The sequence below is a fragment of the Oncorhynchus nerka genome, linkage group LG27, assembly GCF_034236695.1.
Source record: "Oncorhynchus nerka isolate Pitt River linkage group LG27, Oner_Uvic_2.0, whole genome shotgun sequence".
Classification (NCBI taxonomy): Eukaryota; Metazoa; Chordata; class Actinopteri; order Salmoniformes; family Salmonidae; genus Oncorhynchus; species Oncorhynchus nerka.
This window is the reverse complement of record NC_088422.1, coordinates 67,656,632-67,670,429: the sequence shown is the minus strand read 5'-3', so window position 1 is coordinate 67,670,429 and position 13,798 is coordinate 67,656,632. Positions and strand designations below refer to the sequence as shown.

Genomic DNA, 13,798 nt, shown 5'->3' with positions numbered 1-13,798 from the left:
TATACCATCCATTAAAATATGACTGTATTACTGTATTTATATAACAGCCTCATAAATGTGTTTTACAGTATCTAGCTACAGAACTGTATCTCACTAGTGTCTAAAGCCCCAACATCACTTTAATAAACAGTAATAAATCAGTAGGCTAATAAAGAAAGGAGCTGTCTCAGTCTTCACCAGTTACAGTGAGGCTCAGACAGACAGAGTGACAAGGTAGCACCAGTCTGTCTCCCACAGCCCCCCAGGAGTCTCAGCAGAGCAGCAGAGCCCATGGTGGAGGGAGCCCTGTGTGTCGCTATGGGACCCAGGGAGAGGGCACTAACACTGGGAAAAGACTGGAATGCCTTCACTTGGGCTTTACCAAACAATAGAGGGTGTAGATCTGACTTTGTGGATGGGGACCATCAAAGCTTGTCCTCATAGACACATAATTCATCCACCAGATCAATTAATGAATGTACACGGAGTGTACAAAACATTAGGAACACCTGCTCTTTCCATGACATAGACTGACCAGGTGAATGGTTATATCTATCCACTTCAATCAGTGTAGATGAAGGGAAGAAAACAGGTTAAAGAAGGATTTTTTAGCCTTGAGACATTTGAGACATGGATTGTGTATGTGTGCCATTCAGAGGATATTTAAGTGCCTTTGATCGGGGTATGGTAGTAGGTGCCAGCTGCACCGGTTTGACTGTCCAATAACTGCAACGCTACTAGGATTTTTACGCTCAATCATTTATTGTGTGTATCAAGAATGGTCCACCACCCAAAGGGCATCCAGCCAACTTGACACAACTGTGGGAAGCATTGGTGTCAACAAGGGCCAGCATCCCTGTAGAACACTTTTGACACCTTGTAGAGTCCATGTCCTGACGAATTGAGGGCAAAAAGGGGTGCAACTTCATATTAGGAAGGTATTCCTAATGTTTTGTACACTCATTGTACACTAGCAGTAAGCAGGGTTGGTGGCAATTCCATTTCAACGAAGTAAATTCAAGAATCAAACTGAAATGCAAATGTTTTTCTCATAGAGAATCATAAAGTAGAATTGGAATTTCAGTTTACTTCCAAAATTGACTGAATTTAAATTGAATTGACATCAACCCTGGTAGTGAGAATAGTAGAAAACTTGAAAATAAAAGAGAGCCGCACACTCTAGGAGCTCAGATGCAAAAATGTAATTACCAACGTTTCGACAGCCAAGCTGTCAGGGTACCCTATACCCTGATGAAGACAGCTTGGCTGTGGAAACGTTGGTAATTACATTTTTGCATCTGAGCTCCTAGAGTGTGCGCTCTCTTTTATTTTCAAGTTTTCTACTCCGCTAGCCAGCACCTCGCCTAAATAGGTGTGCGTTTATTTTTCTTCTAGTGAGAATAGTTTAGCCAATGATTGATTTCTCTATTCTGCTTTGAGTGACTATTGCTGTACAACTTCATATTACAATCTTTCGGTGTTTACAGTGCTAACAGTCCTTTAGCAAATGCTCTTATCCAGAGCGACTTCAAATAGTTAGTGAAACAACAACATATCAAATCGTAGCAAGTAGATTTTCCCTCAACAAAGTAGTTATCAGCAAAGTCAGTTTTAGCAGTAATAGACTGTTGCATTTTTATTTGTTTTCTATAGGCCTATAACGAAAATTGCAACTTTCGTTATTTAAACCATTTTTGTCATAAAATGTACCAATAGCTGGTAGTAGCTCAGCTCTGAGAACATGCATTAGCCTGTGTTTTGTGTAGAGGCTGCCTCTGATTGGTGTGCCCCCTCTGGGTGACAGAAGTGATTCACTGGGATTGGCCATCCATCAGGGTCATGTCAGGGAAAGCAACCCTTAACACGCAACGAGGAGAAGGCTCAGGCATCCTTCATGTCAGGCAAATTATGCTTCCCTCAATGCTGCCCCTTGTGAATGACTGTGTGTTCATCAAAGACTGAAAGAAAGAAACTTGGATGGCCCATGGAGAGACAATTGAAATCAATCAAATGTGGAAAGTAATTGGTGATAATCATTTGAAAGGTTATTCATCATATTGTGGAATAAGATATTATAACGTTCAAACATGTAGGCTACAGACAGATAATCTAAATGTGTTTTGTTGGAAGTTGTGTATATGTGTTGAGGTTATCAACACTCTGCTTTGAGCCAACAGTGATTATGTAATAGAATCTCAACTCCACTAACACACACTAATGGGCCTAATATTTCCAGGAAACCAAAGATGCTGTTTACTATAATGCCGATTGTATTTGGGGGGCAGAAAACGTGTCATGACCTTTCCAAATATCAACACTGTCACTAAGAATGATATCAATGACATTGTCTGCCTGTTAATTCACATGAGATGTAGAAATGACACACACACACACACACACATTCATATAAAGTGTAACATTGACCTCTTTAATTATGAAAGCCCGATGATTTGTTTGTTGTGTTTTAGCCAGACAGAGACTATGGGCTTAACAGTCGTGAGTCGTGCAGACTGTTTGGCAGGTTCTCCAACAGTCATCTATCTCCATTACGCTAGGAATGCATTACGCTGCTCTTCTTCACAACATAACAATACGTACATCCCAAATACTAAATATACTACAATCAAAGCATGTCAACAATCTGTGCATTCAGTAATCTATTTATCAATGAAGACAAATCATTCCTGGAGACTAAGAAATTCCAATGTATCCATCAAATAATAATAATATAATACTAACTCCAAACAGAACGAAATATCTAATAGAGCTTATATTAGGAAATTCCAAGCAAACACAACTATGCTCTGGTTTGCTGTAAGATATTTATGCTTTGGTTTGCAATAGCATATTTATCTAGTTTCAATCCATTTCCATACACTATAAAATTGAGAATCGTGTGCTTAGGGAAATGGTCGTAAAAAAATTGAGGACCCTAAATACTGTGAACAGAGTTATGTAAACGAGTTTGTTCCAAAGAAACACTATATTTCGATGCGTAAATGCGCCCATGGCCCTCATATTTGACATTATGTCAAATGACAGACGCCCCCTTCATCAAATCTTAATCAAAAACATATTCGAGTCACAGTAGGCTCCTCATTGGAACAATTAGCAAGACACTGTGTCTGACTGCGATTGTGTACAATCCCGGGCATGGGCACATCTTCATTCTTACCGTTTTGAGCCGAGACGTAATGCAGCATCAAGTTTCCAAAAAGGACCACAGCCAACATTACTGCATTGGGCTGCATTCTTGGGGTTCGATGAGAGGACCAGGCAGGGACGAGATAAGGCGATTGTGGGAGATGAGATATTGATCGCGGGAATTAGAGATCTGGTCTAAAGGTGCATAGCAGAGTGGATGCGGAGTTCTTTAGAATGATCTACGAAGGCTATAAAGGTAAAGTCCTCCGGAAAATAACGAAATGAAGGGCAGCAAGGAATGGTCCAGGACAGGCCGATAGCTCCGTCAGGGATGCTGATGTAGTAGGGCCATAAACGGAGCCTCCTTCATCGGATTGCGGAAGAGGTCTTTCGATGTCAGTGAGAGCGTCCACGGTTGTAGTTCTGAAGGATCAGAGATGCGCAGACCGATGCGCATTGGCGCTCATAGAAACGAGGACCTTTAGTGCCCAAAATAAAGGTGTACATTTTTACAATCATTCCGAATATGCATGAATTATTGCCTACATCAATTTGATTTCCATTTCACATTTATTTAGTCAATCGTCTTTATTGACAGACAGTGATGTGGATTATTAGCATCGAAACGTGGCGCAGGAAAGCTTGATCCAAGATGCACATCCACAAACGCGGGCAACCACAAACGCTCGCGCGCAAACACACACGCACACAGAGAGAAAGAAAGTGGCCACTTCAGGTGGTTTATCTCAAAGTAGACCTCTTGACCAATGACAATTATAGAGACACTGATAATTGCTATAATCGCAAGGAATTCAGGTAAATCATCAATCCGCCACCTGCCTGAGGGTAAGTAATTATAGGCTGTGGTTTAATCTTCGCAAATGCCATGCCCCGTCATAATACTGTAAATACATAGGAAACTGGGTGGTAACAACCCTGCCATGAACCACACGTATCAGCTAATTTCACTGGAAGACATAACCCGGGATACAGTGACTCCAGGTTACTGGACTAGACTGGACTGTGTATCAATCAGACTGACCCTAACTAACATGGCCTCCCATTAATCCCTGTATTCTAGATCTGTGCAGTGGTGTTACATGGGCGACATCTGGTGGTTCATTATAGAAGCCAGTATTCAACTGAATCATACTGGGTAAATTGTGTTGTGTGAACATTAGCAGTGGGGAAATCAATATACGTAATGGGTAAATATTCATGTTTTTTGGAAACAAGTGGGAAACACACTATACTAAATGAAAGGCCAGACTATGGCAACCCATTCAGTCAGTGTGTATACAGTACACATGCAATATCCATTTGAGGGGCACTGTTTAAGTAGTACTGTCCATATACTGATTCTGTGGCTAAATGTATCTGAGAAATTGATTCCTAAGTTGCTGCCAACTGCTGCCCCACTACAGTATCCACCGGCCATTGCACTGTGAGTATTTGTGTGCTAGAGGAAGTATTGTAAATGGCTGGTCTTCTCACCCAATAGCAAAACAAACTGGACTTCCCTCCACTTTACTCTCCTCCCTCTAGTTTATCTGTGGAAGAGTACATTTAAAATCTAACCCCACCTGAAAAGCCCCGCCAGCCAATCAGCTGGGGAAAGGTCAGTGACGATGACACACCCTCCTTTGTTCAAAACCAATGAGAGTAGAAGTGTGGCATTTTGTCAGAGGGAAAAACGTACCCCTAGAACTGTTAATCACGCATCACTTAACTGTTGCCAATGTGTTCACAACGGTACACCCTCTGTTGGGATTTTTACCTCTACTACTCTCATTTCTTGGTCTATTTAGTATGGAAAGTAGACAACAATGGCTTACCAGACTGAAAAATGAACTTAGCAACAGTCCTCTGGTCTCAAATGTGGCTTTTGGATTTATCCTCATGGGACTAGAGAAGCTGGTGGAGCTGGAGTTTGAGTGTCCTTGTAATCCTAAATGGAACGGAGTGTTTTCATCTGCCTTCTTCATCATTCCTGCTGTCATGGCCTTCACGTTGATGCTGATCATTCAAGGATGCAGGTGTGATACGTGGTGCCGGAAGACTGTGTCTTTTTCCAGTTTTGTTCCTGCAATCGTGTGGCTGATCTTGTTGTTCCTCGATGGTCAGTACTTTGCTTGTGCAATGACAGACTGGAAGGGCAGATTTGTCATAGTTGATAAAGCAGCACCGCAGAAATGGTGTGAGCCAACTAGTGAGGGAGATGTCACACCGCAAGAACTAATGCTCCGCTCGCAGCAGCTATTTGTTGTGTCTCAAGTGAGTTTCATTTCATGCATATCACTACATTGTTACATGCATATGTTTATGCATATTATATGAGGTGGAATGAGGAGCTAGGGGCCATATGTATCAAGCGATTCAGTGAGGGAGTGCTGATCTAGAATCAGGTCCCCTCGTCCATGTAATCGTATTCATTAAGATCTAAAAGGCTAAACTGATCCTAAGTCAGCACTCCTACTCGGAAACACTTGATACATATGGCCCCTAGCTCTTCATGTTACTGCACTGCTCTTACCTGTTACAAAGCCCTCTACTTATGTGGGGTGATGGAGTTGTGGGTTATCAATGACAAAGATGTCTAGTCTATGCATTGCAGTCACATTTAGGATGTTATTCACCTTATTCAATCTTTATTTCTGCCCCCTGATGTATCAGGTTATAGGTATATTTCTTCTCATAATCATCTGTGTGGGACTCATAGTGTATGTGATCAGAGAGAGCTGCCAGCAGGAGTCTGAGATGCAGGATGCAGACGTAGCAGAGCTCACCGTGCTCAGGATGAGCTCTCTGAGAACCAGGACGACGTGAGAGGACAGCCCCCCATGTTTGAAATTACTCTTTCTATTTGTAAATAAGGATTTTGGGGGTGATTTCTTTTACCATTTTTTGGATTTACCTTTTGCATTTTCAATGGCACTATCATTCAGAGAGTGATTTCATTTCATGAAACTAATGAAAGAAAAGCCCATACATGGTTGCATGCTGCACCCATGGAATGTACATGTGTATACCATGAACATACGTCTTTACCATGTGCAGACTTTTCTTTCATTATCATCAACCACATTTGGCCCAGCAACAGTGGGAGAATTTGGGACGTGCATACCACTACACACTCTCATGACCTGCCTTCAATGAAATATATGTTTATACAGTCATGTAGACAATCTGATTCTAACTGGTTGAGCCAGTTTTAATTGGTTGCTTCATGATGTCAGTACCTCATGTATATTTCTTACATAGACATATATTTTGACTCATTTCAGACACAGTTCTAGGTCATATAGTATGTATAGTACCAGTCAAAAGTTTGGACACACCTACTCATTCCAGGGTTTTTCTTAATTTTACTATTTTCTACATTGTAAAATAATAGTGAAGATATCAAAACTATGAAGTAACACATGGAATCATGTCGTTACCAGAAAGTGTTAAAAATATTTTTACATATATATATTAAATTTGAGATTCTTCAAAGTAGCGACCCTTTGCCTTGATGACAGCTTTGCACAATTTTGCATTCTCTCAACCAGCATCATGAGGTAGTCACCTGAAATACATTTCAATGAACAGGTGTGCCTTGTTAAAAGTTCATTTGTGGAATTTCTTTCCTTAATGCATTTGAGCCAATCAGTTGTGTTGTGACAAGTTAGGGGTGGTATACAGCAGATAGCCCTATTTGGTAAAAGATCAACACCATATTACGGCAAGAACAGCTCAAAAAGGCAAATAGAAAGGACAGTCCATCATTACTTTAAGACATGAAGGTCAGTCAATCAGGAACATCTCGAGAGCTTTGAACGTTTCTTCAAGTGCAGTCGCAAAAATCATCAAGCGCCATGATAAAACTGGCTCTCATGAGGACTGCCACAGGAAAGGAAGACCCAGAGTTACCTCTGCTGCAGAGGATAAGTTCATTAGACTTACCAGCATCAGAAATTGCAGCCCAAATAAATTCTTCACAGAGTTCAAGTAACAGACACATCTCAACATCAACTGTTGATGTTGGAAATCTGTCCTTTGGTCTGATGAGTCCAAATTTTAGATTTTTGGTTCCAACCACCATGTCTTTGTGAGACGCAGAGTAGGTGAAGTGAATGGATGATCTCCACATGTGTGGTTCACACCGTAAGGCATGGAGGAAGAGGTGTGATGGTGCTCTGCTGGTGACTCTGTCTCCGATTTATTTAGAATTGAAGGCACACTTAACCATTATGGCTATCACAGCATTTTGCAGCGATACGCCATCCCATCTTTTTTTGCGCTTAGTGGGACTATCATTTGTTTTTCAACAGGACAATGACCCAACACACCTCCAGGCTGTGTAAGGGCTATTTGACCAAGAAGAAGAGTGATGGAGTGCTGCATCAGATGACCTGGCATCCACAATCACCTGACCTCAAACCATTTAAGATGGTTTGGGATGAGTTGAACCGCAGAGTGAAAGAAAAGCAGCCAACAAGTGCTTAGCATATGTGGGAACTCCTTCAAGACTGTTGGAAAGGCATTCCAGAATTCCATATATATATATATATACTGTATATATATAAAAATAAAAAAACATGTTTAACACTTTCTGGTAACGACATGATTCCATATGTGTTATTTCATAGTTTTAATGTCTTCACTATTATTCTACAATGTAGAAAATAGTTTAAAAAATAAAAATAATAATGAATAAGTGTGTTCAAACTTTTGACTGGCCCAGTATCTGAGCTGGGCTGGGCTGGGCTAGGCTGCACTTCAATACCTATGGTGCCCATTGTGGCCATCTGTAGGTATGCAATAAAGGATTGGTCTTTACCCTGTCTGGGAGGAGTACCTCTCTTGACTGGCCTTCTCATTCTATTGTGAGGCCCATCCCATCACTCCCAGACCACTGACTCCCAGGCCCAATCCTAAGCCCAGCTAAAATACATACAATAGTTGACATTATTCAGAGAAAAAATATATATCTCATACTAAGCAGAATATGCACATGTAGCACTGTCGAAAGGGAGTAATGTTATGTGTCGTCTCATGTGTAAAACTGGATATTAGGTTTAACCAGGGACAAATTAAAATGTAACAACTGCTCATACTCACAGTCTCTCTGTACAATGCATTTTTTATTAAATAAATGAAAATGAAAAAAAAGCTCAGGCTTTTGTACAGTGATGTATCACGTACAGAATACAATATTATTGCTTTGCTTGACTATCAAAACAGAAGTTATGCCATCATTTATATGATGAAATATAATACATATGAAATGTTTTTGGCTGCAGAGGTAATAAAACAATGCTAATATCCATCACTGTCAAGTAGGCAACTATCCATTATGCTAACATGTGGTATCAATCTCTCTTGCCAGTAAATAATGTATTTACATTTTTGCTTTCTCAATGAAACATGTACTGTATTTGTCATTGGTGTTTTGCTATTCAAGCCAATACACAATGGCCTTCTCAAATAACTTCATTCATGTTTAATTTTTAGTCTACTACACATCCTGAAGCATAAACACCTGATGATTGCAACAGTAGTCAGCATAATAAGTAGCACAACAGCCAGTAAAAACACCATTACATCTACAGAGTGGTAGGCGTACCAAGGCATTCTGTAGGACTCTGTACGCAGGTGAGCAGCACCTTTGTGTCTCATGACAAACTCAATCCAGAAGAGGGCAGTGTCCAGGGGTTCCATTGGCACGTCCCGGTGTAGCCTGGAGAGTCTCTCCATGTTCATCCTGTAGGACGGCTCATCCAGAACTTCCTGTAAGGCCTGGAGGAAGATATCCCTGCTTATTGTAAAAATATCCAGGATCTTCGCTGCTCCTCTGGCTTTCATTTTGTGAAGATTGTCAGGTTGATCAAAAATCAGTGGTAAGCCTACTATTGGAACACCGTGGTAGATAGCCTCTTGAACCCCATTTGTTCCTCCGTGAGCTACAAACAGCCTTGTCTTAGGGTGTCCTAACAGATCATTCTGAGGCATCCAGTCAACTAGTAAGGTGTTGTTGCCCAGAGTAGTTGGCCTGTCTCCTTTGTGTCTCCAGATTACCTTCTGAGGCAGTTGGGAAAAAGCAGCAGCCAATTCATCAGTTAAATCACGAGGAAGCTGTGCAACTAAGGTTCCCAAAGACATGATAATGACTCCATGTTCCCCTGAACTATGCACAAACTCCTCCAGGTCTTGGGGAAGAGGCTTGGCAGGTTTACATTGGAACCCTCCCATATAGATAACATTAGGCATGGTGGGACGAGGGAACTCAAACACAAAGTCAACTCTCATGAGCCATAAATCAGCAGCTTGAAACAATGAGAAGTAGTCGACCTCAGGACCAAAGTACTGACTAACTAAGGCAGTGTATTGTGGACTAATAGCATGTGCAATCTGAGCAGCGCTCATTCCATAAATCAGTACATTTTTTACTTTCTCAAGAAAAGTCATTTTGTCCGTTAACTCTGCCCCTACCATAGGAACATATGAAAGAGGAGAGGGAGCTATAGCAAAATGACCTTCACCGTGAATGGTCCATCTGACATTTAAAACAACGGGTAAACTAAGGTAGTGTGCCAGTATAACTCCCCCTGCCATAGCAGGATCAGTCAGAACCAAGTCGTACTTTGCATCCTGGAGAGATTTCATCAGCTCTTTATTCTCAAATATGTATGTAAGCATTTCACAAATCTTTTCATGCATCTCTCCGGCTTTTACCGTGAGCTCCATTTCCAGTTTAAAACGAGCCCATGCACCCTTTCCCTCTCTCTGGATCTCCAGAAGTCTACCCACAAACACTGTGGCAAAGTCCTCATCAAATCCACCTGGAATATCAATTGGGATTGAACTGTAGTGAGGGGAGGTTTCCTTGATGTACCAGCTGTCTGATGGCCGTACTACTGACACACTATGACCTCTTGAATGCAGCGCTTCAATAATGACATTCATGTTGATCCAATGGCTGCCTTCCACTGGAAACACCAGGACCTTCCCACCATGAACAGTAGTTGGCCATAAGACCAGGAGTGTGATTAAGACGAATATAAACTGATGCATCTCGTATCCTTTCAGAAGACCTGGGAAAGATGTAATATATTTTAAAAATTAGAATGACAAGACGACATTGAATATTCCTGAGTGGCCTAGTTACAGTTTTGACTTAAATATGCTTGAAAATCTATAGCAAGATTTGAAAATGGCTGACTAGTAATGATCAACAATCAACTTGACAGAGCTTGAAGAATTAAACAAATACTAATGGTGACTTCTGAAAGTATTCATACCTCTTGACTTATTCCACATTTTGTTGTGTTACAGCCTAAATTCAAAATTGATTAAATACATTTTTTCTCTCACCCATCTACACACAATACCCCTTAATGACAATTTTTTTTTTTTTTTACCTTTATTTTACTAGGCAAGTCAGTTAAGAACAAATTCTTATTTTCAATGACGGCCTAGGAACAGTGGGTTAACTGCCTGTTCAGGGGCAGAACGACAGATTTGTACCTTGTCAGCTCGGGGATTTGAACTTGCAACCTTTCGGTTACTAGTCCAACACTCTAACCACTAGGCTACCCTGCCGCCCCAAAGTGAAGACATGTTTTTAGAAATTAATTTTAAAAAATCTATATAGAAAATGTCATTTACATGAGAACTCCATTCGGTTTATTTTTTTATCCTGAAAAACTCCCCAGTCCTTAACGATACCAACCACCACTACGCTTGAAAATAGAGAGAGTGGTACTCAATCATGTGTTTGTATTTTCACTCTGTCAATTAGGTTAGTATTGTGGAGTAACTACAATGTTGTTGATCTATCCTCAGTTTTCTCCTATCACCGCCATCAAGCCCTGAGCGGTTTCCTTCCTCTCCGGCAACTGAGTAGGAAGGATGCCTGTATCTTTCTAGTGACTTTCTACTATTGGTACACCATCCAAAGTGTAATTGATAACTTCACCATGCTCAAAGGGATATTCAATGTCAGCTTTTTTTATTTGTACCCATCAACCAATAGGTGTCTTTCTTTACGAGGTATTGGAAAACCTCCCTGGTCTTTGTCGTTGAATCTGTGTTTGGAATTTACTGCTCGACTGAGGGACCTTACAGATAATTGTATGTGTGAGGTACAGAGATTAGTCATAAAAAAAGTCCTGTTAAACACTATTATTGCACACAGAGTGAGTCCATGCAACTTATGTAACTTGTTAACCACATTTTCTGAACTTATTTAGGCTTGCCATAACAAAGGGGTTGAATATTTATTGACTCAAGGCATTTCAGGTTTTAATTTGTAATTAATTTGGAAAAAATTTAAAAACATAATTCCATTTTGACATTATGGGGTATTGTGTAGGCCAGTGACAAAAACAGTATTACCCATTTAAATAATTCAGGCTGTAACACAACAAAATGTGGAAAAAGTGAAGGCACTATATGTAGGTACTGGTATGTACAGTAAGTTATACAGTAGAATGGAAATATTTCAAGGCAGTTTTAATAATTTGACCTCAGTAGTAGTACAGTAGCATAAAAGGTGAATACATTTACCAAGGTAATTAGCTTGTTGTTGCTCTTTCTAGTTTATCAATACTGTAGATTTACCTTGATAATCAGTCTTTCAACTTCCTGGTCGCAAAGATGTATAAATCCACATCCAGAATAGTTATCGTCTCCACAAATGTCCACTCAGTAGAACAGTCAATGTCAATCGGCAAAAGAGAAACACAGAAGTCTGAATAAAGCCTTCCCCTTCCTACACCATGGATGAAACCGTATAACTTAGATTTATAGCCCACAGCCGGATTTATGAGTATATCATTTACTACACCACATGACACCTTCACTATACAATGTCACATCCTCATGAAGGGAAATCCAAGGTACAGATTTTGATCAATCAATGAATACACTAATAATAATCCATTTAGTTCATTCACAACCCTAAAGTGGTTTGGCATACATCCAAATGTAAAGGCTCAGATGGTTTATACAGTACATACAGTTGAAGTTGGAAGTTTACATACACTTAGGTTGGAGTCATTAAAACTCTAACCACTCCACAAATGTCTTGTTAACAAACTATAGTTTTGGCAAGTCGGTTAGGACATCTACTTTGTGCATGACACAATTCATTTTTCTAACAATTGTTTACAGACAGATTATTTCACTTATAATTCACTGTATCACAATTCCAGTGGGTCAGAAGTTGGCATACACTAAGTTTACTGTGCCTGTAAACAGCTTGGAAAAATCCAGAAAATGATGTCATGGCTTTAGAAGCTTCTGATAGGCTAATTGACATAATTTGAGTCAATTGGAGGAGTACCTGTGGATGTATTTCAAGGCCTACCTTCAAACTCAGTGACTCTTTGCTTGACATCATGGGAAAATCAAAATAAATCAGCCAAGACCTCAGAAAAAAATTGTAGACCTCCACAAGTCTGGTTCATCCTTGGGAGCAATTTCCAAACGCCTGAAGGTACCACGTTCATCTGTATAATCAATAGTACGCAAGTATAAACACCATGGGACCACACGGCCGTCATACCGCTCAGGATGGAGACGCATTCTGTCTCCTAGAGATGAACTTACTTTGGTGCGAAAAATGCAAATCAATCCCAGAACAACAGCAAAGGACCTTGTGAAGATGCTGGAAGAAACAGGTACAAAAGTATCTATTCACATTGGACCCTCTGTACACTGACAACAGTCACCCTCAAAGCATCGTAACCCCTTGCTCAACAAAAGCCGCGGCCCTTGCAGAGCGAGGGGAACAACTACTTCAAGGTCTCAGAGCAAGTGACGTCACCGATTGAAACGCTATTAGCGCGCACCACCACTAACTAGCTAGCCATTTCACATCTGTTACACAGGAGAGACTGGTGCACTTCACAAAATAGATGGCATCATGAGGAAGCAAAAGTATGTGGATATATTGAAACATTTCAAGACATCAGTCAGGAAGATAAAGCTTGGTCGCAAATGGGTCTTCCAAATGGACAATGACCCCAAGCATACTTCCAAAGTTGTTGCAAAATGGCTTAGGGAAAACAAAGTCAAGGTTTTGGAGTGGCCATCACAAATCCCTGACCTCCATCCTATAGAAATTTGTGGGCAGAACTGAAAAAGTGTGTGCAAGCAAGGAGGAGGCCTTACAAACCAGACTCAGTTACACCAGCTCTGTCAGGAGGAACAGGCCAAAGTTCACCCAACTTATTTTGGGAAGCTTGTGGAAGGCTACCTGATGCGTTTGACCCAAGTTACACAATTTAAAGGCACATTTACTAAATACTAATTGAGTGTATGTAAACTTCTGACCCACTGGGAATGTGAAAAGAAATAAAAGCTGAAAGAAATCATTCTATACTATTATTCTGACATTTCACATTCTTAAAATAAAATAGTGATCCTAAGACAGGGAATTTTTACGAGGATTAAATGTCAGGAATTTTGAAAAACTGAGTTGAAATGTATTTGGCTAAGATATATGTAAACTTCCGACTTCAACTATATTACCCTTCATTGCTTTTATACAATCTGTCAAGTTGATATTTCCCTAAGTGTATACCATGCTCTGATGTACTGTTTACTCTGACAGAGAACATGAGAGCATACTGTAGTCATTTTATGGCAGTCCATGTTTCTAACATTTTCATGGGTTGGACTTTCACAC

At 40.4% G+C, this 13,798-nt stretch overlaps 2 protein-coding genes across 4 annotated transcripts in view; both read right to left on the bottom strand.

Annotated features, from left to right (window-relative positions):
• Positions 1 to 3,238, bottom strand: part of LOC115112197 (neuroplastin-like) — a 48,740-nt gene extending 45,502 nt beyond the window's left edge. For all 3 annotated transcript variants that reach the window (XM_029639068.2, XM_065011913.1, XM_065011914.1), the window contains exon 1: positions 3,155 to 3,238. In XM_029639068.2, the coding sequence (XP_029494928.1) occupies positions 3,155 to 3,230 (76 nt within the window). In that variant the 5' untranslated portion in view covers positions 3,231 to 3,238. The remainder of the gene's footprint in view (positions 1 to 3,154) is intronic.
• Positions 3,239 to 8,265: 5,027 nt separating this feature from the next.
• LOC115112195 (UDP-glucuronosyltransferase 2C1-like) lies at positions 8,266 to 11,911 on the bottom strand. The gene is made up of 2 exons (XM_065011912.1): positions 11,728 to 11,911; positions 8,266 to 10,199 (listed from the first exon to the last, which is right to left on the bottom strand). The coding sequence occupies exon 2, from the start codon at positions 10,177 to 10,179 to the stop codon at positions 8,599 to 8,601; it is 1,581 nt and encodes a 526-aa protein (XP_064867984.1). The 5' UTR covers positions 10,180 to 10,199; positions 11,728 to 11,911; the 3' UTR covers positions 8,266 to 8,598.
• Between the last annotated feature and the right edge of the window lie 1,887 nt (positions 11,912 to 13,798).

Bases quoted from the DNA above. Each gene is read 5' to 3' on its own strand.
- LOC115112195 (XM_065011912.1), bottom strand. From the start codon at position 10,179: ATGCATCAGTTTATATTCGTCTTAATCACACTCCTGGTCTTATGGCCA.